General features: G+C 38.3%; 1 protein-coding gene across 1 annotated transcript in view; it reads right to left on the bottom strand.

Moving 5' to 3' along the window:
• Positions 1-26,289, bottom strand: part of LOC121379303 (deleted in malignant brain tumors 1 protein-like) — a 55,817-nt gene that overhangs the window by 5,767 nt on the left and 23,761 nt on the right. The window contains exons 14-32 of the mRNA XM_041507857.1: positions 24,927-25,087; positions 23,782-24,090; positions 22,429-22,737; positions 21,165-21,485; positions 19,986-20,297; positions 18,697-19,020; positions 15,733-16,062; positions 14,785-15,105; positions 14,132-14,446; positions 12,226-12,546; positions 10,565-10,669; positions 9,787-10,005; positions 8,734-9,063; positions 7,422-7,745; positions 6,137-6,466; positions 5,283-5,615; positions 4,164-4,514; positions 2,692-3,015; positions 924-1,247 (exon numbers count right to left, since the gene is read on the bottom strand). Of these exons, the coding sequence (XP_041363791.1) occupies positions 924-1,247; positions 2,692-3,015; positions 4,164-4,514; positions 5,283-5,615; positions 6,137-6,466; positions 7,422-7,745; positions 8,734-9,063; positions 9,787-10,005; positions 10,565-10,669; positions 12,226-12,546; positions 14,132-14,446; positions 14,785-15,105; positions 15,733-16,062; positions 18,697-19,020; positions 19,986-20,297; positions 21,165-21,485; positions 22,429-22,737; positions 23,782-24,090; positions 24,927-25,087 (5,663 nt within the window). The remainder of the gene's footprint in view (positions 1-923; positions 1,248-2,691; positions 3,016-4,163; positions 4,515-5,282; positions 5,616-6,136; positions 6,467-7,421; positions 7,746-8,733; positions 9,064-9,786; positions 10,006-10,564; positions 10,670-12,225; positions 12,547-14,131; positions 14,447-14,784; positions 15,106-15,732; positions 16,063-18,696; positions 19,021-19,985; positions 20,298-21,164; positions 21,486-22,428; positions 22,738-23,781; positions 24,091-24,926; positions 25,088-26,289) is intronic.

Here is a 26,289-nt window from a genome sequence, read left to right as displayed (position 1 = left end):
GTTAATGTGGACATGGTGGACTAGTTATGGCCCATGAACTGTGTTGCTTTGTGAACTAGTGTACTAATATACATAGCTCAAGTATTGGACCATAACTCAACCCAGAAACATTTTATTATTATTACTCAAATAATAGTCTGCTAGTTACTGAAGTTGGAAATATTTCAGCTAAAATGGTGTCATATGTTAAAATTAATGCCTAGAAATCCAATTTGCTTCTAACTATTTTTACCTAAACACTGTGCATCACATCATTGGTGCTTTGATTTCAAAGAATGAAATGTACTAAAAGAGGGAATTTTGTAAAGTAATGTGAAACAAACATTGTTGTCAAAAAGGTATATGCCCTTCTAAGGCCAAAAATAAAAGTCGGTCTTTAGTCAACCAGTTCCTGAATTGATGCGTTTTTTAAAGCATGGATTGCACAGAAAAGGTGGGTATATTTGATACCGAAATAAGGGGCATATTTAAATTGAAATCAGAATGCACGTCCTAGTTAATGCGCGGTGGCATGTTTTAACTTCATAGTAAGAAAACCCCAGCAAAAATGGAGGTCATAGCGTGGAGGGGTGGGGGAATGTTGACGTGCGAGAGTCAAAATCGACCAGAGACCAGAAATTTATTTTATTTGGCCTAAGTTAAAAAAAAAAATTAAAACCCCATTACAAATAAAAACGTCTGTGTTATTAATGAATGTACAAAACTCTCCCTCTAAGAAACAAAACATTGCATAATCCATTTCTGTTACACACAAATAAATTCAGGTATCCCATTTTGTTTTGTAAATCACCTGTTATTTCCATGTAAATGACGTTCTAAATTTATTGCACGAACGAAAACTAGATTACACAAAATTAGCTTTGCGAGAGCAACACGCGAAGGAAACAATTGTTCTCGCAATATTCAGAGGCCTAAATGCCTACCTGTTTTGTTGAAGCAGATGACACCAGCATCATTGGCATCGAAGCTGCAATTCTTCACATCTGAAGTCTCGTCTCGCTTGCACTCGGCTAAGGTAGACTCCGTCCCCACACACTGGAAGTTCCTCATCAGCATCGCCTTCGTGTTCTTCACAATGTGCAGATAGGCCACGCCGCCTTTGTATCCAATCTGGCGGCAGGCTACGTTGGCGTCGTGGTCATCCCAGCCCTGCATGCAGACTCGTCCCCACACTCCATTCTTCTTCACCTCGATGATGCCGTGGTAGCTGCGGCTGAGGCCGTCGGAGGCAAGCTTCATGTCAAAACCTAGAGCCAGTAGTATAGACTTAATGTTCGCCAAAGTTCAACATTTCTTTGTTTATTTTCATATTGGAGCCTACCAACAGCTCTGTCCCAGTCTTTTAATGTTATGTTTCTCGTACGAAGTTAATTTGTGTTAACCGTATGCGGGCTGTAGGAACAGGGGACGGGGGGTGGAGAGAGCATTTGCCCTCCAATCGAGGACGAAAATGTACGGGGGGGTTCTGGTCCTAACCTATATAAATAAAAGTAAAATATGGCTGCTCCCCCACCCCAGTGGAGGCTGTGACCCCCACCACCCAATATAGGTTGCCCCCACCCCCATCCGGATATCGTTACAACGGGCCTGGTGTGTTGAGTGAAAAGTACCACATGCAGCAATAACTGCAGGTGAATTTCATGTTCAACAAAATTAATCATCTACACAAAGATCTGCTGCATGTGTTCAAAAGGTTTTCTTTTAACGACACCACTAGAGCACATTGATTTATTAATGATCGGCTATTGGATGTCAAACATTTGGTAATTTTTACTTATAGTCTTAGAGAGGAAACTACATTTTTCAATTAGTAGCAAGGGATCTTTTATATGCACCATCCCACAGACAGGATATCAAATACCACAGCCTTTGATTTACCAGTCGTGGTGCACTAGATGGAACGAGAACTAGCCCAATTGGCCCACCGATGGGGATCGACCCTAGACAGACCGTGAATCTGGCGAGCGCTTTACCACTGGGCTACATCCCGCCCCTGTATGTGATCAATGCAAAATAGTGTATATTTTCGGGGGTTTTTTTTGGGGGGGAGGGGGTGTTCTAATTTTATCAGTATCTGCTTCGTCATATTAGGCACAGACATAGTGTTCGATGTCTGTTGTATTCATTAGTATGGTGTTTTGGTAAATGCACTTACATATAAAATATATTCACTGACCCTTAAAACTGTTTTGAATAGTATATAAATATTGATATTTACAATATTAGCAGTCAAAGCATTTTCTTAATATTACAGTACAAGAATAATAAGGAATATAGCTAAAGTGTTTATTGTTAATAATGACATAAGAAACAGTTTTTTTAAAAACTTTACACGTTCGAATTAATGCCACTAAGATGCCAAAAGAAACTAAGAACTTAACACATCAAACTATGTCGGTATATATTTTGATATGAACTAGACAGAAGAAAACTGAATCTTTACATTTTGTAATTTCAAATTAATACAAATTTAAAAGAGGAGAGTTTATATTTTAAATATTTCATGTATTTATAATTTAGACTGTGGAGATTATGTTTTTATATTTATTTGTGGTATTTGTTTGTGGGGTTTTTTTTTTTTTGGGGGGGGGGGGTGGGGGGGTTCTTTGTTTCTTGGGGGTTTCGGATATTTTTAATTGTTCTTGGGGATTTTTTTGTGGTTTGTTTGGAGGGGTTCCCGAGTATAATTACCTGTATCATTAATTTTCGTCTTGGAACAAAACACAGATGCGTAGTGGTTGCTCGGGCACGTCCCGGAAGTCTGCAACTCGCAGTTTTTGATATCGCTCTCAGATCCGCCACACCGGATGCTGGTGTACAGAATGGGTCCTGAAATTTTTCCGAACGCTGATCCCTGGATGGCTCGTCCGTCGGTGTAGTTGTGGCCGAGGCTGCGACATGCAACCACCGCTGCCTTGTCGTCGAAGCCGCTGTCACACACACCCACCTTGGATCCATTGCTGGTGAACAATTCCAATCCGCCCATGACAGATCCATACTTTTGGTTCAGACGAGCTGCAGCAATAGATTATTACCAGTACAGCTCACACGCAAGTGTAATAACTTTTTTATTATCCATATTATTATTCTTATTATTTTATGAATAACAAGGCCCGTCTCAAACGATTTCACCCACAACTAGGAGACGACTAAATGAGTCATGCAAAGTCGTTTCTATGACTGGGGATGCAACGTCCTGTTATAACGTCGCTTCCCAGTACACTTGATATTACAGGTGTGTTTCATATGATTTTTATAAACTCATTTGTGTTAAACCATGTGGATAATAATACGGAATCGAATAATGGTTCAGGGTGGAGAGGAAATTACCAATGATGCATGTATGTTACAAAGGAAACATTAATGGAAAAAGTCCTAACATGCACAGGTGCACGTGCAAGTAATTATGAAGGGTGGGGGTCTAGACTGTGGCGACAGAAGTTTCAAAGGGATTCCACTCATCTTACCACAGAATTTTGTTTTATAATTTCTTGTGCAGGGGAGGGATCGATTCCCGAAATCCACCCCATGAACATGCGCCTGGTTATATTAGTAACACACTTAGCTGTACTACTGTTTTACTTATCATTGGCGTACTATTACCCTGCTATTCTTCTGCATGTGTTGCTGTACAATAATGTAGGTGCTCAATCAAATTAAAACCGTCTCCATATAGGAAATATATTTGCTAAGGTTTGCGTGCACATGTCTTATTTATTCACCCTAACCCCATATATGAACACTTTTTGTTTACAGCCCCTTGAGAACTTAATATCCTTAAATTAATATTCATATGTTAAAGTGTCCCCTCCACCAATATTGAGATTCAAAACTAAAATACTGTTTTTCATGTATCTTTATTTGATCTCAGCTTATTGTGTCTAACATAATAAAAAACCCAGCATAAAGATAGAAGTTAAAGTTTGTCTAACGACACCATTAGAGCGCATTGATTAATTAATCATCGGCTATTGGATGTCAAACATTTGTTAATTCTGACTCGTAGTCATCAGAGGAAACCCGCTACATTTTTCCTCACAGACAGGAAAACACATACAACGGCATTTGACCAGTTCACTGGTTAGAACGACAAAAAAATCAGTTGAATGGATCCACCGAGGTGGTTCGATCCAGCATATAGATCAAACAAAAAGTGTACATACCACTCTTATAACAGAAAACTGATGCATCATCCTGATGGTCGGAACAAGGGAAGATGAAAGGAAAGGTCAGCGAGGGTTGAGAATATCTTCCCTTGAATCCTCTGTGAGGACACTGGTGCAGCGTCTTCTCCTTGCCAGTGCACTGCATGTGGCTCAGCCAGATGGGACCAGTGCCTTGGCCATAGCGAGCCCGAGTGAGGCCCTCCCCGTCGTTGAATCCTAGTTGGCGACAGAAGACCATCGCCTCGCGGTGGTCCCAGTAGTTATCACAGATGGTGCCCCATTGGCCATTGATTGCGATTTCAACACGACCAAAATAGTTGCTGCCTCCTCTGAGACGGTATTCGATACCTGATGTTTAATAACAAAATATTAACCATCAAAATAGCTGTCTTCAGGACATATATTGCTTTATAAGGTAATTTTTTCAACCATGCATTCCTCCTCTGAGATGTATTGATGCCTGGTGTTTGACAACACATTATGTACAGTCAACATAGCGGTCTTCAACAAGAGTGTTTCTTAAGAAAAGTGTACATACAAGTATTACTTTATAAGGTAATGTTTTTCAACCACGCCCTCCAATATACTTTGTGTGTGAGTTTCTGATGTTTTATAACATACTTAAATTGACAGAAATTATGTTTTTCAAATAAAATACCACTGTATCATATATACTCTGATGGTATAAAAAAAACGTTAGAATATGTGGCGCGGTGTAATTTTTTGAATGGAAATGACGTCACACTCGAATGACGTCATTTTGGATGTCCTTACATCAAAATAAAGTTATGCCTAACGTTTTTTGTTTTCTGAACGCTGGACAGCTTTCAGTGTCAAATTGCCATTGAAATGTTTTTATTTGATGACTATGAATTCATACGTCAATCATGGAGTGTCACCCAAATACGTTTTTTTAGACCTTGACTAATTTACATCTAATTTGCAAAGTTATCAAATTCGTAAAGTATGTTATCTGAAAAATATCACATACTTTGATTGCACTGAAAATGTAAGATATTATATATATATATATATATATATATATATATATATATTTGTTGTTGTAAGTAAAACAAATTCTACACAGTTCTAATTAAACATTAACAATGCTTATACCTGTTTCGTTATAGCACAAGACAGACGCTGTGTGACTCTTTGCACAGTCGCCCAGGTTCATCCTGCCATCATGGGGGCAATCCATGAGGCTCTGTTCACCTCCCGTGCAGTTGACCGAACTGAACCAGAATGGGCCGAGATCGCGATCTGGGGTGTACGTGTCGACATGAGAGTGCTGGTAGGCAACACCTCCTCTGTATCCCTGGCTCTTACAGTACACCAGGGCGTCGTTGTCGTCCCAGTTACGGCTACAAATCCGACCCTGTGCACCCCAGTGAGTTACTCTGAGCTGCCCTGAACCCTTAAAGGTTCCATCCAGTTCTATGGTGTATGCTGAAAGCACGATAAGATGGTACCAGTGTTACTGATCATGCATGCGTGTGTGTGTGTGTGTGTGTGTGTGTGTGTGGAAAACATTTAAGGCTCTATGTTATTGATTATGGCCCGTAACTCAACTGAGAATTATAATTTATTGGCAAAACTATCATTTATTAATGAGTTTTCAAGCGCAGATGGAGTGGTACTTGTTCTATATGTTAAAAGTTAATGAAAAGCCTCAAGCATACTGTACCAATCTGCAGTCCATGTCGTAATTTCTTATTTCAGGGCTTATGGCCAACATATCGATTACCATAAATTTACAATCTGGACGTCAAGGCCGTTAATATACTTAAAATTCCTATCTATGCACAAATCAGTCAAAGAGATGTTTTGACAGTCTTGACTGCAATTATGAATAACTTTTTTGTGCTTTGTATGACTGCCATTTATCAAAACTATATACATCATCCTTAAGTTCTTAACTTGTCAGGACAACTACCTAGAAACATGAACAACTTGACCATGAAACTTACTGGAGTTATTAAATTCCGCCGGTGTCTTGGAGCAGACGACAGACGCGTAATAGGGGCTGGTGCATTTCTCCTCGACGATGCACTCCGACACATCAGTCTCGTCGCCGTTACACCTCATCGTGATGTTCTTCAGGATGGACGTCGAGGGTCTGGTGGCTCCGTACGCCGAGCAGCAGATGGCTCGGCCGTCCAGGAAGCCCAGCGTCTGACAGACGATCCTCGCAGACTTGTCTGTGAAGCCCTGGTCACAGACTCGGTGCCACGTGTTGTTCCGGTTCAGTAAGACGGCGCCGTGCTTCACAGACCGTCCAACGCCAGTGCTGAGCTTCACTGAAACGAAAACCAAATGTTTTAAAGGGACATTCCTGAGTTTTCTGCAATGTTTAAGATATTACTGACTGACAGATACTTTTTAACGATTGTAAATGTAATTACATATCAAATATATTTTTCTGCACAAAATATTAGTGGCTGTATATTAAACGTGTTTCTGGTCGTTATATTTGTACTGTGTTAAATTTCATTTTAATTTTTAAAATATAATTTTTTCGTACGTACGAAATTATTTCAAGACAAAATCCAGTTTGGGCTTCTTACACATATTAGGACGACCAGAAACACACTGAATATACAGACACTGATATTCTAAACAATAAAATATATTTAATATGTAAGTTTAATCGTAGAAATATTTTATTAGTTGGAAACATCTTACAATGCATCAAACTCAGGGATGTCTCTTTAATAACACCTTAGGTGATAGGTGTTTGTTAGGGAGTTCAGCATAGTAGTTGTGCTGCAGTAACTATACACCAAAGTTAAAAAAAATTAACCATAACTAAATTTAAATTAACATATGGAAAGTATTTCTTTACTTTCTATTAGACCTTCTTGCGAAAACACCCCACACGTGGTACTAAGGATCAACTGATGTAGTAAGACAGTATCGTTTGAATGTGTGCTAAAAGTGCCAAGTTTATTCAAACATGAGGACTAGCTGCCTAGAGAGCTCCGCTACTTAAGAAACAGTTATGTATTGACGGCTTCTCGCTAATTCGTATATTAAAGTCAGTGATGTATGATAATTATGATCCCTTGATGCTTATAGAATAATGTAGCGATTTTCCTCTAAGACCACGTCACAATGACCAAATGTTTGACATCCAGTAACCGATGAATAAAAAATATGTGTTCTCTGGTGATTGCGTTAAACAAAACACATTTTAATTGTTTATGTATGTGTTTTACATCTAGACACAAACACAATCATATCACAGTCGAATACCTGACGTGTAACAGAAAGCTCCGGCATCTCTTCTATGACCAGTACAGGAACTGGTGGTGGCGGCCGTCCAGCCTTCGTGGGGGCAGTCGTTGAGCTGTTTCTCCGTGCCCTGGCACCTGATGTTCGCCTCCCACACGTCCCCCGTCCCTGTCGTGTTGAACTTGCCGTATATCGGGTCACCGTTCACGAACCCAAGAGCCCTGCAGAACACCTGGGTCTCCTTCTTGTCCCAGTACCGATCACAGAGAGTCCCCCATTTCCCGTCAATCGCTACCTCAACTCTACCCCACTGGTCCCCGCCATCAACCAGTCGGTAGAATATCCCTGATGGTAAAAAGAGTCATATTGAAATATATTATTATGCATGGAAGAATTTTCTAGGTTTCATGTTTACCATGTGTGGGATTTGCATGTGAACACAACCATTAGAAGTGTGATAACAAATGGTAATTTTGACTCCAAATTTGCACTGGACTAAATAGTTTATAAATATGGTGTTCACAAACCCTTGGTTGTTGGTGGTTGATGAAGAACTTAATGTTGTCAAAATGGCATAAATCATTTTATTACATACCTATTCAATCTTTACTATAGTGATAAAGACATTTTGAAACCGTGTGATAAATTTATTTCGTATCACACGTGTGTGATCTGGACTGGAAATTTTAAATGGGGAAATCCCTTTTTATTTTTACTGCAGTTAGCGCCTTTTATTTACTGACGTCATATATGATTTACAAATTACGTCACATCGTATTTAAAACATTACACAAGGCTGCCGCAGAGTATGATTTTTAACGTTAAGTAAACCCATGAAAGGAGTTTTGATCATAGATTTAACAAAGTGTTGTTATGACGTTAAACTAAAAGCCGTTTTTGTAAAACATAAAAAGGTATGTAATAAATACAGAACTTCACATACGTTGTTTTCGCTTCCTATCTATTGCACTCGTTTATTTTTCGAAAGAGCATACTACTCGACCGCTACGCGGTCTCGTGATATATATTCTTGCGCAAAATAAACTCGTTCAATAAAGAGGACGTAAAAACAACGTATGTGAAGTTCTGTATATATATATTATAATTTATAGAAATTAATTCAAAATGGCGCAAAATTCTTTATTGCTAATCATAACCAAGCTGATACTTTTGTTTTTCACTGGCCGAGACTGAACAGAAACATTTTATTGCACAACGAACAAAACGATTGGCACACGTTTGATAACTTACAAGGCTTTCTACAAGATATTACAAAACTATTTCATTATACTTGTTTACATATAATGAAACATATTACAAAAATTCTAATTACCTTCAGTATTGAAGCACAAAGCTCCTGCAAAATGATCACCACTGCATTTCTTAACGGATCCAAGTGGGACAGTAAGACACTGAGACAGGGAAGTCTCACTCCCAGTACAGTTGACTTCTGAAGTCCAGTAAGGTCCCGTGTAGCCGAAGTATGAGAAGGAAGACTTGTAGTGGGTGTACGAAATACCGTGAGTAAAACCAAGTTGGTGACACGTAACCTCAGCATCGAGGTCATCCCAACCACTGCTGCAGATACGGCCCTTCACTCCCATGTAGTTCAGTATCACCTCTCCTGTGTAGGTAGATCCTCCCTTAAAGCCGACGGTAAAATCTGAAAGTTAAAGAATGATAACTTGTTTTGTAAAACGTGTATTGGGGAATAGAGGCAAAACAATATTGCCTAATAAAAATCGTATCTCTGCACAAGGCAGAGTCGAAAGGAAATCATAAGCAAAGTCATGATTGCGTCCATGATCCACGATCAGGTACTCATTCATTGGAGGACTGCCACAATTGCGTGAGATTCGTAACAAGACGTTTAATCGCTTAGTCTGTGTGAGGACTGCCACTTCCAGAACCAGCTAAGAAAACCAAAACTTGAACAGGATAGAGCTCAATGAAATATATAGAGCTGTGGTGTCATCCTTATATATAAACAGGATAAGGGTAGACAAAATATATTGGGCTATCGAGAAATATGATTTATTTTTACATCAAACATATCTAATAGTCAATTTTTAAAAAATACTTTTTCAGTTAACTAATGTATTTAACGCGTCAGATATCTAAATATTATTTAATTAAATAGCTTGTCGTCTGCAATATATCAGTTACTTTATAACTGAACGGTTGCGTGCAATCGAATTCCAGAACTTATAGAATTGAATATGCAATCTGTGTACCATCAAAGGGCAAAACATTATTGCACTTGATATAAAATCTTATTTTAGAGCTAAAATAATGGCTGTTATTGATTAGTGTGTTCAAAATCAGCAGTTTATCAACCATTACGACAGTGTTGATGCCCATAAACGTATTTCCTTTAATAACTCACTGTTTGTTCTTGTTCCATTGTAGCAGACGACTGAAGCATAGTTTTGTCTCGAGCATTTGCTGCGTCCTTTAACAGACTTCTTAAAATTGCAGTCGAGGATCGATCTCTCGTTGTTAGTACACTGCACCTGTTCTATGAGGGCCTCGTCGAAGTTGAATCCGTATGGACTGCAGCAAAGAGCGATTCCCTTCTCATGTCCCAGTTCTCTACATACAGCGCCTATGCAAAAGTGAAAATGATGTATTTAACACTAGGATGCGTAGTAGTTGTTTATGTTCAACGACACCCCAGCACAAACATGATATGATCATAAATGTATTTGTAGTAGGGTACTATTTAAATCAAGAAACTAACTAAATATCACACAGAAAATAGTGAAAAGTGTTTATGAGGACTAAGTACTTTTAGTCACTCATTTTGTAAAGAACCGCAAACAGGAAATGCAGCTGTTTTGGAGAATTTATTAAGAACTAGACCATTATAATTTGAAACTGTCTATCGTTCTTAACTTCGTATATCAGTTTTGAGTCTAATATAACTTTTCATGCATATTCATGCATATTACAGCATGTTATGAAAGCGTATATCTCTTATCATTTCTTAATTTCCTATAGCTGTTTTGAGAGTAATATGACTTTTTATCCATGTATGCATACAGACGTCTTGATTTTAGTTAAAGTTGCAGTTAACTAATGTGCTGAATATTCATTTTACTATATGTGTAAATGACATAATGGAATAGTGTTGTTATCTGTTTTATTAAAGGGTGATATATCACCTGCAGCATTATCATCGAAGTTGTCTGCACACACTACGCCCCATTGTCCATCGTGGTAAACTTTGACAATACCACTGCTGTCATTCTTTCCTTTGTCCAACCGCACTAAAACAAAGAACATACTGAGTATGAGACATTTATGTAAACTTTTTTATTATTGATTTCACATTATACGGGAAACATGCTTTCAATTTCACGCCCTGTGACCATTGGAACCAATCAGAAACTAATTTTCGGTAATTTTGATAATGTTAGATTATAAAGGGTAAGTGATTTTCAGCTGCACGATTTTGCTAACATAAATAACATCCAGAGGCCTGTTATTACAGCATGTTATGAAAGTGTATATCTTTTATTGTTTCGTAACTGGGATAATAGTTTCTTAATTTGGATTGTTTCTAGCTTTACTTTCACAGAGGTAGCCCATGCAGAGACTATACATTAAATATTATTTTGATTACGTATGTAGCGGACTGTTCTAATATTTGTAGTATCTCAGAAAACGAAAATTTCTTTTATACTTCTGAAAACGGGGCGGGATTTAGCTCTGTCGGTTGAGTGCTCGCTTGAGGTGCTAGCGTCGCAGGATCGAACCACCTCAGTATCTCACTTTAAATTTTATCACAGTATAACTGGTATATGTATAGCTGGTTGAAAATTCCTCGATACAGTCCCAAAATCGCTGATCAGTCAATTGTTTAGAAAATATCAGGATGATTTCTAATATAGCTGCATATTAATATAGATTGTTATGAGCAAATAACTAATGCTAATTATATTATGGATCATTATTCCATCTTTACGTTGCTGGATATATTTTAAGATTAGTAATTTCACAAATTATGTAATAAAAACAGTGTGTACTGACGGGATTAGAACCTACTGCACCAAATCATATATAACATATGACAGTCCGTGACATCAGTTACATGACCAATTGGGACATAAGCTAAGATGAAAGTTAGATTTTTTTTCTGCACAAGAGCACATATATTTATTAATCATAGGCTATTTATTGAATGTCAAACATCTAATAATTTTGAAACATAGTCTTCAGGGGAAACTTGAACTTGTTTTCCATTTGTAAGGCATCTTTTATATCCAAATGGATCCAACAACCGAAGCATCTTAGGTGAGCGTTCTACCGACTGAGTTCGATCGCGTCTTTTCGACACAGATGAATATCAAATTAATTGTAGTTGAGATCAATACTATAGGGTGTATAACCAAATCAAATCCCAATAGTAACATATGTGGCTGAAATTCCTAACTGTAATGTATCAATCGACATGTACACCACATATATAAATACTATCACCCCTCACCCTTAAAGTAGATCAGAAACAAATGGGGGATAAGCTGCTCATTTCAGAAATAATGGGTACGTCTCTGACTACCCTAATTCCACACAACATTTGAGTACTTTTTTACAGGTACCCCATACATGTTTCAAGCACAAGACTACTTGAGACAGTGGTACTAGATGAAATAAAATTGCATATTGTTTTGCCCACTCTCACATTTATCACCAATGACAGGACTTGTGGTATGAACTGCTCTATCACAAGTTTGGTGCACTTCGAACGTAGACCCAGCCGGATGTTATTTGGTTTAGTAATGCCTGTACAGCATATAAAAGGTATGTTTATAAATGCACTCACCTGCTCTGAAACATTCAACAGATGCAGCAAAAGTCGATGATATGTATCTGTTGCGCTCGGGATCCCAGGTAGCTTTACAGTGATGGAAGGCTGTCTCGTTGCCCTGGCACTTCACATACGAGATGACGATCGACTCTGAAGACCTCCTGGGGTTAGACGTGTACATAACCTCTCCTCCCACGTAACCTAGAGTCTTGCAGAAAACAGATGCCTCTGTCTCGCCGAAATTTAGTCGCGAAATGAGACCCCACTTCCCTTCAAAGAACACCTGAGCGGATCCTCTGTTAAACGACCCCGGAGCCAGACGATATTCGATTCCTCCTAGATAAAACACCAAACGAGCAATTTGTCACTATTATTTTTTTCAGAAACTGTGTGTATGAATGTGCATGTTAAACCTTAATATTCTGAATTTGAAAGCTATACAAATTAAATTTGGTTTCAATTTAAAGGGACATTCCTGACTTTGCTGCATTGTAAGATGTTTCCAACTAATAAAATATTTCTACGATTAAACTTACATATTAAATATATTTTCTTGTTTAGAATATTAGTGTCTGTATATTCAATGTGTTTTTGGTCGTCTTAATATTTTTTTATTTTTTTTATTGTCCCAGATCACAAACATAGCAGTGTCAGGGATGGGAGCCCCAAATCACTGTTGTACATATAATAAATATACAACACATATATCCATACACAAACAAATACGCACACACGTACCCAGATGTCCTCCGATACATACACATATGTACATACATAGATTCGCACATATATACACATACATATATGCAAAAAGGCATCAATGTAAATGGGTACAAGAGTCGTAATTGGTTTAATCTGGGATATTATAAAGAGAAGAGAGAGGATAAGAAAGAGAAAAAAGGGGTAGAAGACGAGATACGGTTATACGTGAGGTGTATGTTTATTTTTCTTGTTTTCCGCTATCTCCAAACAAGCCATAGACAAGAACAAACTTAAGCTAACATCATATATTTAATTTAATCGTTATCATTAAATAAATTAGCCCATGGAGCCCATTGTTTATTAAACATTTCGTATTTGCAATTTTTATATAAAATAAACCTTTCTATTTCAAACTTTTGCTTTAACAGATTTTTAACAACTTTGATTTCTAAATAAAATTTTTTTATTAATATTTGTAAGAGGCCCAAACTGGATTTTGTTTTCAAATAATTTCGTAAGAACGAAAAAAACCACGTTTTGGAAATAAAATGAAATTAACCTAGTACAAATATTAAAGCGATCAGAAACACGTTTAATATACAGCCACTAATATGTAGAAAAGTATATTTGATATGTAATTACAATCGTTAAAAACTCCTTTTTAGTCGATAACATCTTTAAAAATGTAGCAAACTCAGGAATGTCCCTTTAAATGGTTAATTTTGAGCTTTGATATTAAACATCTATTGTTTCAGAATTAGTAGTTCTTGGAAAATTTGGCTTATCTAATACTCTATATCAGGGCATCAAGCATATTGAAATAGATGCAGTTTCGTCTAAGGCAGAGTCTTGAGACTATACTGAATAATTATAAATACGGGCCCATACACTTACGTGGGGAGGGTCAGTGGTAGTAAAATGCAGAAAGAATGGTCTTAACTGTCGTGGACATCAAAAGTACTACAAATACTACTGACCTTAGGGGACATTTTTGTTCATTACGTCATCATAAAATGTATTTTAATAAGTGTTTAATTATTGGGAAAAAAAGAGATAGAAAAATTAATTGGCGAGAAAGTTGACAAAATTAAAAGGACGATATGTAAATGGAAGGAAAAACAAATGATTTGTAAACAAATAAAGGAGAAAAAAAAGAAAGAAGAAAAAGAATGAAGAAGCAACTGTAAACAAATACAGCAGAACATCAAAACGAACTCACTTGCAGAATCCGTGCAAAGAGCTGATGCCCCTTTTCTAGATCTGGAACAACCATGGGCACCATCGAATCCATCATGGCTGCATGCAGATAGATTTCCACTTCGGTTGCTGCATTTCACATGGCCCATTATGACCGGGAATCCGTCCTCTAGGTCTGTTGGTGCGATGGCGACCCCGTTGAGGTATCCCAGCTGTCGACACGCCGAGGCGGCTTCACCATCGCCCCAACCATGGGCACATATTGATCCCCAGATATTGTTTCGACTGATGTTCACAAGACCAAAGAAGCTGTCATGTGAAAAGGCAAGTCTGAAACCTGTAAATAATAATACTTGTATACCTAGGCATACATTGGCCGGGATAGTCCGTTACATGCGTACATACCTGATTAGAACACAAACCATTTTTGGGGGTAAAGGACATTTTTTGTATGAACGAATTTTACCAAAGCAGTTTTCTTGAAAACAACATCCAACTCCCATCACATGAAGTAGTAGCCTAAATGTTTATGCGTGTAAGCAAATGATGAAAGTTTAATTTGTTTTCAACGCAGATAAATTCATATGAATTAATCCTTATTTTATTCATGGTGGAAAATGCCTGCATCAGTGTGATTTATGTTGCATTACCCCAGACTAACTGAACTATACATACCATCTTCAAATGGTTCCTTTCTGCAGACAACAGACACGTAGTTTCCACTGGAACATTTTGTCATGTCAGTCTTGCACGATGCCAGATCAGCCTCATTTCCAGAACACTGGATGCTACTCACAATGGACATGCCTGTAGGTATGGGGCCCAGAGCGGAGCAGCACTGCCTCTTGCCGTGCTTGAAGCCGAGCTGTCTGCAGGCAACATCCACCGCGGCGCTGTTGAAGCCAGTGTCGCATACGGCCACCCAGCTTTCGTTGACATTCACTTCCAAACGACCGTAGTCGTGTCGCTTGCTGATCATATCACCAGCCAAACGTACTGCAAGAACAAAACATTTTAAATATATGAGAGAAAGAATAAGAAAACAGTTGGTATTGTAGACCAGAATTTAGTCACTATTAGCATCGTAATGTCTGTATAAATTAAGTACACGTATGTAGTGTGGAACTGAATGTCAGTATCATGAGATTAAATGTCAATAACACAGATAACTTTCTTACACCGAGGACGAGGATTTGGGTTGCAGTTACTGTTTCCTGTTAAAATATTGGTGTGATCGCTTGTTTATTTCCATTGGTATACACAGATAGCAAGACCATGTCGTACTGTGTTTAGTTCCATGACATTTAGCATTATACTTGTTAACAGTAAAAGGTTAGGTTTTCATTGACTAGCCATGCAGCTTTCTGCTTGTGCTACCAAAAGAAACGTTCTGTACAGCACTCTATGGTAATTAGGTACATAATAACGTAATAATAATAATAATAAGATATGTGGTTGCCTTAAATCCGGTTAGCTTCTTTCTTTAATTCACTGAATACGTGGCTAGTTTATCACAGTATATGGAATAGCATTGGCCATTAACATGAGTCGAAATATTTCTAGGATACTCTGAACTACATAATGTTTTTGGTTTAAGAAACATTTCCTACTAATGATATTTACCTTTGGAATAACACATAACAGCGCCATCAAAAAGGTGAGAATCGCATTTTGAATCTCTGTCACCCAGCCCTGTCATGGGACAATCAAACAAAGTGGTCTCGTTCCCTGAACAAAACAAATGATTGATCCATACAGGTCCGCTTCCTGCGCCCTTTGCCCCTGGTGAAACAGAAACACCTGATGGAAATCCCAAATGGCGGCAAATAATAGACGCGGCATTGTCGTCCATGTGCAAACCACAAATCGTCCCCCACGTTCCGTTGATGTTCACTTCAACTCGTCCCTCGATATTTGTGCCACCCTGGAGGCGGAAAGTCGGGCTTCCTATTCCTATGAAACAAGCAATGAAGATTCCTGTAAGCCTGCCATTTTTAAATATATAAACAAGCGAATTATTGTTTCAGAAAGACTAACTCTATAAGTGGTTTGTTTCACCAATCTCAAAACAACTGTTTATACGTCACAGTTCACACATAAGATAAAAAGGGAAGGAATGTCTTCTTATATTGTTCCTCAGAACATTGTCCATGTTAGGGAATTTCGGGTCAACAAAATGACAAATCTAACATAATGTCCACAGTTTGGAAGAAACCCACTTCTGTCAAATGTTGTTAGTATAGATAGTTTCTGTAACAGGGATATATATATATATATATATATATATATATATATATATATATATTACAGTCAATCTGTGAAACCAGTCATCACTCGTAATGCCTAAACAAATAGTCATTTCGCGAAGTGCCTGTGACCACCAGGCAATATGCGAAATGACTTAAAATTCCAGGCATTTCACGAAATGACTGAAAATCATGGCCTATAATACCACACAACTCATCCTACGCAAAAAACTCAAATCAAATCATTTCAGACTAAAGTAGTCAGCTCATCTAAAGTAACATATTGGTATAGAATCACTTTGATAGCAGATAGTACCATGTCACTAGTCTGTTTTAATATTTTCTAGCATTGTGAAATATTAAATTAACACTTTTCTAAAAACTTCATACTTTTTGTAAGGCTCAGTTTTAAATGTATCTTTATAGGACTCTGCCATCATGTACTGGTTGCAGCAGAAAAACTTATGAGTAAACCCCATATATGTATGTATGTATGCCCACAAATGACTGTCAGGTCAGATGTCGGGAATTAACGTGCTTATATCAATTTAATGTTCAAGCACGCTCCTTTCGAGCACGATTTCTGACTAGAGCCAGAAACTGTACTCGGAAAGCGAGGTGTGTGTGTGGGGGGGGGGGGGGGGGAAAAACGTTTAAAACGTTTATACAGATGATTAGCTAAACATATTTAATTGATGGTTAAATAATTTATTTACAAAGAAGTTAAAAGGTTTAAACAAAGGGTTTAAAAAAGGTTTCTACAAATGATCGGATAACGTCCTGGTTAGGGTATGATTGTCGGAGGAGAGTAGAAGGGAAGGTCCGCCCCATTTTTAATTCATTTCCCTAGGCCCTCCCAACCACCACCTCCACCATAATGTAAATGTTAGAAATTGGAGATTGATTAATGATATCATTTCCATATTAACCATATCATTAGCCCGCGTAAAACCATGTGATTGGGGCTGTGACTAAACTTAAGTCAAAAGTAAACCCCAGAAACACGTTTAGTTTTATAGAGATGAAAGTCAGATGGTGCTGTAATCACAGATTTGTACTAAAGGATTAGAAGAAGCCACTGAAAGTAGCCATGTCTTAATCCATTTGCTTATATAAACACAAAGCAATGATAGGTTTGAGAATAAACCAGCGAACCATTACAATTAATCTGGGATGAAAAGAAGCTCCTAGATAACACGACATCAATAATATAACAGATTCTGTGTTGTTTGTTTAAGAATAAACCAGAGAAACATTAATTACCAGAACCTTCTGTTTGTAATATTCAAGTGGTATTAAGCATATTTTCTATACGATTCTTTAATCTGAAACTATAGCAAAAGTTGAATAAGAATTAATATTAAGTAGTATTTTAAATCGTATTTAATCAATATACTTATCCTTGTTTGTTCTTGAAATGTGATTTTATCAATATTTAAGACCAAAAGCCTGTATACAAGTGTTAACAATAAGACTTGAATCACATTAGTCATTTTGCGTTTTGCATGATTTTCAGTCATTTCGTGAAATGCCTGGAATTTTCAGTCATTTCGCGTATTGCCTGATGGTCACAGGCACTTCTCGAAATGACTGATTTGTTTAGGCATTACGCGTAATGACTGGTTTCACAGATTGACTGTAACACACACACACAATATATATATATATATATATATATATATAGAGAGAGAGAGAGAGAGAGAGAGAGAGAGAGAGAGAGAGAGAGAGAGAGAGAGAGAGAGAGAGAGAGAGAGAGAGAGAGAGAGAGAGAGAGAATGAGAATTACTTTCTGTCAAATGATGGTGTGTAACATTTAAAAAGAACACGTGCCGTGCAATGGTATTTATTATGTAAAGATTATCTTGTCCAGAAAGAAACAACATACCATGGCATTACATCCCCACTAAAATGAATAAGACGTCAAATAAGGCCCCCAAAAAGTCAGTCTCTGGTCAGATCAAAGTTCCAGAATTGATGCGGCTTTTTTTCTGATTTTTATTTTTAAACATGGATTGCACAGAAAAGGTGAGTATATTTGATACCAAAATAAGGGGTAAATTTAAACTGAAATCAGAATGCACGTCCTTGTTCATGCGCGATGGCATTGTGACTCTACGTCATAGCAAGAAAAGCCCGGAAAAAATCGATACCGCGGAAAATGAAAAACAAAAACATTTTGACGCGCGATGGACAATTTTCTATACGACAGAATGCAAATATTTTTTGTAACACAACTTTATTAGCATGATCTTTGTAATACATTTTTCTATCCATGTTTTGTATCTATAAAAGAGAAATGTGTAATGGGTTTCTTAACATAAAATTGTATAATAATGCATACCAGGGTCCCTGTAACAAAATACTGCTGCCTCGCTGTCAGGAGAACAGTCTGTGGCGTGGCCCCACGTGACGTTGGCGCAGTCCTCCAGCAGGTCCTCGTTGCCGGTGCAGCCGACGTTGGTGAGCCACCTGATGTGGTCGACGATCCTATCCCGTTGATTCATGTAATACTTGTAGGCAAAACCGCCGTTCAGAAACCCAGCTTCTGTGCAGACCACCTTGGCGTCATAGTCATCAAAGCCTTCGGAACAGATGTATCCTTTGTGAGAGAAATACGTAGCGGAGACTCGTCCTCGTGTGCCATTGTCCAGCCGTAGAGTGTATGCTGGACCAAATATAGGAACAATATATTATTAACAGTGTAATAACGCAATACAATACACATTTTATTGCATTATATATTATTGTATTGTACTGTGTTGTATGCTGTGCTGTGCTGTGCTGTGCTGTGCTGTGCTGTGCTGTGCTGTGCTGTGCTGTGCTGTGCTGTGCTGTGCTGTGCTGTGCTGTGCTGTGCTGTGCTGTGCTGTGCTGTGCTATGCTATGCTATGCTATGCTATTTTATGCTATGCTATGCTATGCTATGCTATTATATTAATAGAATAATAATACACATATCCAAAGCTCACGTTTTTTGTAAACATAGTAACAAACACTGATGTAAGAAGTGTGGTTAAACGCAAATAAGATAGTACTGTTAATTCAAAAGATGGTTGCTGCATTGCATGCTTATATGGACACTTTCAAAACAAAACATGATATATATACTGATACTATAAATAGAAAGAAATGTTTTCTTAACCGGCCTCGGTACTGGCTCCCACCCAGAAGGAGTTTGACAAGGCCACTACACTCTTACTGACCACTAACAACTAACCCACTGCCCTGGACAGACAGCCCAGATACCTGCGGCGTGTATAAACGACGAAACAATGCGAGTGGGGGTGCTGGTGCAAATCCTGAAAACGATACAGATATTTTGGCAAAATGAGCTGGCCTCAAACCTTTTCCATCATTCTACCCACAATATTAGTTATAATTCTTGAAACAAATCTGTAGTGTTTTGCTTGCAACCCTATATAGCTGTTTGGCAGTAACGATAATATGAACACATATTGTTATCCAGATTCGGGCATTTTCGTTTAATACCGGGAAAACTTAGTCTCTGCCCACCCCGTACCCCCGTACAAAAATGTGAGCCCCTATAGCCATGGGTGTGTGCCCAGGACAGCGTGCTTGAATCTTAATTGGATGTGAGCAAGAAAATAAGTATAAACAAACAATGCTAACCTCCAGTGTTGTCTGTGACGTTGGAACACACCACTGACGCGTACTGGTTCGAGTCACACAGCGAGTAGGAGAGGTCGTGGCTGCAGTTGAACAGAGACGCCTCCAAGCCACTGCATCTGACGTTGGCGATGGCCACGCTCCGGTCGACGATGCCGAACGACGAGCAGCAGACGGATTTTCCGGACGCGAAGCCCATCTCGCGGCAGACGACAGTCGCCTCGTTATCGCCGAATCCGTCGGCACAGACCAGGGTGTACGCGAAGCCCGTCCATACCTCCACAGCGCCGTACTCTGAATTAGGCTCCAGACGAACTTAAAATAAACAGAGTGTTCTGTATATTAATATTCAGAGTTAGGCTCCAGGCGAACTTAAAACAAATGTTCTGTATATTAATATCAGTTTTATATGCACAATTAATATTGGCGAATCTAGTGGGTATTTATGTGTGTACTAAACAAAGTCCAGAAGATATCCATAGCCAAATTCATAGTTTGGCTCCAAGCAAACTTAACACAAAAATAGTGTTCTGTATATTAATATTCAGAGCTTCGCTCCAGGCGAACTTAATATAGAGTGTTCTGTATATTAATATGCAGAATTTGGCTCCATGTGAACATTAAACAAAGAAAGTGTACTGTATATTAATATTCAGAGTTCGGCTCTAAGTAAACGTAAAACAAAAGAGTGTTCTGTATATTAATATTCAGAATTTGGCTCCAAGTGAACTTAAAAAAAATATAGTGTTCTGTACATTAATATTCAGAGTTTGGCTCCAAGTAAACGTAAAACAAAATGAGTGTTCTACATATTAATATTCAGAATTTGGCTCCAGGCAAACGTAAAATAAAGTGTTCTGTATGTTAATATTCAGATTTCGGTTCATGCAAACGTAAAACAGAGAGTATTATGTGTATTAATATTCAAAATTTGTCTCAAAGTGAACTTAAAATAAAAGGAGTGTTGCTCTATACATTAATATTAGCAAATCTCGTGGGTATAATAAGTATAATCATTTTAAATCCCATTTGGATATGAGGACATTTACTGGTGATGATATTAATGTCAAATTGATTTATTTTATTATAAAGTTAATACATTTTTAATACAATAATTTCTCCAACCCACATTTCCTTGGAGAACATATACGACACACCCCTTATTAAAATGTGATGCCTCACCTCTAGGAAAGCAGTACACCCCTGCGTCATTGTCGTGATCTATGCAGTATCGCGCGCTGTTATTCCAGCCTCGGTTTGGACACGCGAAAATCGACTGGTCGTCTGATCGACAGCGCATGTCATCTAGATACACGGGTCCCTGTCCACGCCCGTACCTAGATCTGGCGTAGGCTATTCCTTCGACGAAGCCGAGTTGGCGGCAAAGAGCACGTGCGTCGTACCTAGACCAGGCGTAATCGCAGACTGTCCCCCATTGACCATCGTACTGGATTTCAACTCTGCCGTAATTCGTTTTGCCGCCTGCAAGTCTAACGCTAACCCCTGTAAGAGAAAAGCGTACATTAGGTCCAATTTGTTATATTGCTAGAACCTGTATCAGCAATGTTAAAGGTATTTTAACATAGCGTCTTATTTTGTTTGGGATATTTTATTATCATCATCATCATCATCATTTTATGTGTATGTGTATTTATTTTGTTTTGTTTTGTTTGTTTTTTGTTTTTGATTTTGCTGTGGATTTGTTTGGGGGTGGGGTTTTGATGTGTTTTTTCTGTTGTTGTTGTTGTTGTTGTTGTTGTTGTGTGTTGTTGTTGTTGTGTTTTTTTGGGGGGGTTGGTGTGTCGGTGTTAGAAATCTTTTTCTAGAGGAAAATTTCAAATACGTAAGGCCATTAGAAACAACCGTTAAACCTGTGTTAAGCAGTTATCTAAGAGTACCAAAGGTGACCTTTCAAGACGATTGGTAGTTTATACTGGTTGGTAGACTTTTTAAAGTATTTGTGTTAATTTGAGTAGTAAGAATCGGATACTCGCTTAGGCTCACAAAAAATAAACAGTCGAGGATATAATATAGATATTCATCTTAAATTCTAGCCTGGAGCTTATAAACCTTTTAGAGTCTAGACTTAAGACTCATAGATTCAGATACGTTAACATCATGACAACTCCAAATAAATTACACATATGAGACGTCATTAAAGAATTAAGTAAATAGGTTTTTTTAGCTCGAGCCCTGATCTCTGTGGTAGATCAAAATATATTTTATGCAAAAGAAATTGTAAATGGGGACGTCATAACATTCTAAAAAGGTAAAGGTAGCGAGATCTGTAAAGGTTCAGGGATATTCTCCCTGGACCATTTTGAAATAAAGATGTTCAGAAACGAGGGTTTAGGGTAGTGTCTGTGTCCCCGTCTCGATCCACCAATGGTACCTCGAGAAGTATTAGGATCAATGACTTTGAAGAGTTTTGGCTGCATGTACCCACCTGTAGAGGAATAGCACAGGACCCCAGCTGACGTCTGCGAGTTCCTACACTTTTCACTGACGGTGCTGTTCATGGCACACTTCATCAAACTGTCCTCCTTCCCTGTGCAGTTCACCCCGGAGAACCAGACGAGGTCGTACAGGCTGGAGCTGATGGTGCCGAACCGAATCCCTCCAGCGAATCCTTTCTCCTTGCAGATGACGTCAGCGTCAACGTCGTCCCAGTCTTCTTCGCAGATCGTCCCGTTGAGGCCATACCTCTCCACAAGGACACGGCCGCTGTTGTCGTTCTGGATGGTGAACTTCACGTCTGAAGTACAAATGAGGATTACTGTGAGTACAGATGGCATTATACCAGACCGCTCTGTTTAAGGGGAGTTCCCCCATCAACTCCCTGAGACCAGTTCAAGGAAAGCAATTTTGAGTGCCCCTTAGTATGTGAATTTCAAAAAGGTACTATAAAAGGATTAAATAGCATTGCTCAATACGGTAATATCTTAGACGATTCCTCATAATCTGTTAGGGGAGCAAACTTGAGAGGAAATTAATCGCCCCCCTCCATTTTGTTCATGGCGAGGACTGATATACCAAATAAAACCTCAAAGGATCAAAGTTCTCGAAGAGTACGTAGATCATTAAATACTGAAATGACTTCCATTGGTGCGTGATGTGACAGCTTTGTTGCTTTCGGCTAGTAAATGTATGTAATTTGATTTTAGCTAGTATCGGTATACTAGGACCAACTGTAGATTCCTACAATAGAATAATTAGTGTAACAATTTTTGTGCGGAACTAGGGTAGTTAAGGGCATTTCATGGTATATTTGAAACTAGTAACTTAAATGGACACTAAGTTCGATTAATTTACAAACCTGTAACAAAGTTCGATACAACAGAGTGAAACAAGAGTCTATGACGTTGAAATACCCTTAAAAATAAACTAAAACGCGACTCCATAATCGTTATTCTCAGACGCACGTGCGTTTTTTAAAATATGAAAAATGCATTTTGTGGTATTAGAAACACTAGGTTGACCAGAAACACTTCTGTTGTACGGAGATGGATAATCTAAACACAATATAAGTAATGTTTGATTCAGTGATCATAAACGTCTCTAATAGTGAAAAATAGGCTGTAGTATTTAAAAACTAGGGTCTGTCACTTTAAAACTCGACCCCATTTTGTCTGATACACGTCAAAGGTGGGGATAATAGTAAAATTTATATCTATGGTGTAAAAAATTACAATCATTGAAACGTTGCATATAGCTGTTTGTATTTATCAATTTTAAGGATGAATCACATTTTTTATTTTCATTCACAATTCTATCATTTCTGTTTGACAATACCTGAATTAGAGGTTTCTTCGAAGCAGAGAACCCTGGCCTGCCCAGCCCTGAAGGGACAGGCTGACTTCCTGTACGTGCAGTTCACCAGACTGGGTTCGTTCCCCGTGCATCCGCAGCTGGGTGATGTAGTTCGGGTAGTGCACCGATCTCGTCACCCTTAGAATCTTTGATCTCGAAAAGCCCATATCCCGACAGGCCACTTTGGCATCCGGGTCATCGAATGAGTCGGCGCAGACAGGATTCCAAGCAGTTCCGGTTGTCATACTCAACCTCCCCACCGCCATATTCTTTCCCACAGTTCCATGTCTTACTCGAACTGAAACATTGGAGCATGCGTATTAACAATAGAATATTAAGGGGACGAAGATCCTCTTGTTGAAGTCCAGTAGTGGAAAATAGAAGTATATCGTCTGTTATGGATTCATCAATTTTGCTAGGCATTGTAGCTTGGCATACTGTTGTACGTACACCCGTATCACAAATAATAAACTTGGATTTTCTGAACCATAATTTTTGCATAATCACTATGTAGCATTAACCAGTATAAACATTATAAAAATCAACCACATATATTGTATCAAGTACTTAACCTACAAAACACCTAACGAATACAAGGTAGTGTAAGCATGACACGAATTTCTCTTGAAAACATAAGTGTACGAAACGGGGGACAAGGGGGCAACTGCACACACACACATACACGCACGCACGCACGCACACACACAGACACACACACACACCACCACCACCACCACCAGGGCTGAAGCAAATCCTCAAATTCGGGCAAAAAAGATGAGAGATATTTGGGCAAAATTAGCTTGCCTGAAACGTTTTCTCAATGGATTTTCATCATTCTTCTCAAGATATTAGTTTTCAACCCTATAAGGCCGTTTGGCAGTAATACTTAGATGAATAAATATTCTTATCCAGATTAGGGCATTTTCATTTAATTCGGGGGGAAATCAGCCTGCCCGCTACAAAATGAATCTTTTGTTCTCAAAAATGTTCAGTTCATTAGATCCTACACTACCCCCAACCCCCCCTCCCCCCCCCCCCCCCCCACCTCTCTCGCCACCTCTGTATCTTAGTACACATCACATATGAAGCATTTGTTTTGATAAAAATACTCAATTCACTAGACACGACACCTACCATTTGAGAAACAGAAGACGCCAGCATCCTGTGCATCATCGGCCAGACACTTGTCTCCAACAGGCGCTGGCCAGCCGGCGTTAGCACAGCGGAACACAGTCTCTTCCTTTCCTGAACACTTCAACTGAGACATGAACACCGTCGAACTACCCCGGGGATACCTACAGAGAGGCGAATAATAATATATTAGGTGGCAGTCAACCTATAGACAGTTAAAGTTTTGTTTTGTTTATTACCACCATTAGAGCACATTGATTAATTAATTATTGGATACTGGATGTGAAACATTTGGTAATTTCCACAAGTAGTCTTTAGAGGAAATCCGCTACATTTTTTCTATTAGCAGCAAGGGCTCTTTTATATTCACTTTCCCACAGACAGGACAGCACATAACACAGTCATTGATACAACAATCTGACAATGGTTCCACTGAGCTGATTCGATCCTACGTCGTAAGCAGCTCTACTAACTGATCTAGATCCTCCACCACCCACCCTCTTCCCCATAGACAAAGCACCAGATATGTAGTGATTCCGTGGCTCTGTATTGTGCATATTTCTGATTTAAAAAAAATAGTATTAGCATTATGACCAACAATATTGTTAATCAGGACAGAATTTCTGTACATAAGAAATTGAGAGGTAATTGGCGTGTGGGTACAATATCTTCATTTCAAAACAAAAATTAATAAACACTTTTGGTGGGAAGCTTTTTTCAACATTCATACAGCTCATTTATAAACTAATGATCATACAGTCTTAGGCCTACATTACTGACTGAGCCCACATATATTATAATATAGAAATAGAAATATTGTGTATTACTTTACAACAATGTATATTCTTAGAATTAATTAAAGAGACTGTCCTGTCTTCGCTGCCATTGTAAGATGTTTCCGACTAATAAACTCTTTTAAGATTAAAATTACAAAACAAATATACATGTTGTATTTTCTTGTTTAGAATATCAGTGTCTGTATATTTAATCTGCTTCTAATCTTAATACTTGTAAGTAGCCTAAACTGGATTTGGTCTCCAAATACGTTCATACGTACAAAATTAATTAAGGAAATAAAATGAATTTTGACCTAGAACAAACATTTGGACAATCAGAAGCACATTTAATATACATTCACTAATATTTTATGAAGAATTACATATATTTAATATGTCGTTAAAAAGTCTCTGATATGCTTTTTGAAATCTTTCTTTTGTTGATTACACGTAGGTTGACCACTGTAGTATTTAAATATACCCATTGGTTTGAAGTTACTTGTTATATGTAGTACTACCTGATAACAATTGTAGAAGTGGTATGGTGCCAATTGCATAGCAGCAACACGAGGCAGGTCGGGCATATGGGG

This window comes from Gigantopelta aegis, chromosome 2 (genome assembly GCF_016097555.1).
Source record: "Gigantopelta aegis isolate Gae_Host chromosome 2, Gae_host_genome, whole genome shotgun sequence".
NCBI lineage: Eukaryota > Metazoa > Mollusca > Gastropoda > Neomphalida > Peltospiridae > Gigantopelta > Gigantopelta aegis.
The sequence above is the reverse complement of the archived record's forward strand: the minus strand, read 5'-3'. Positions and strand labels throughout refer to the sequence as shown.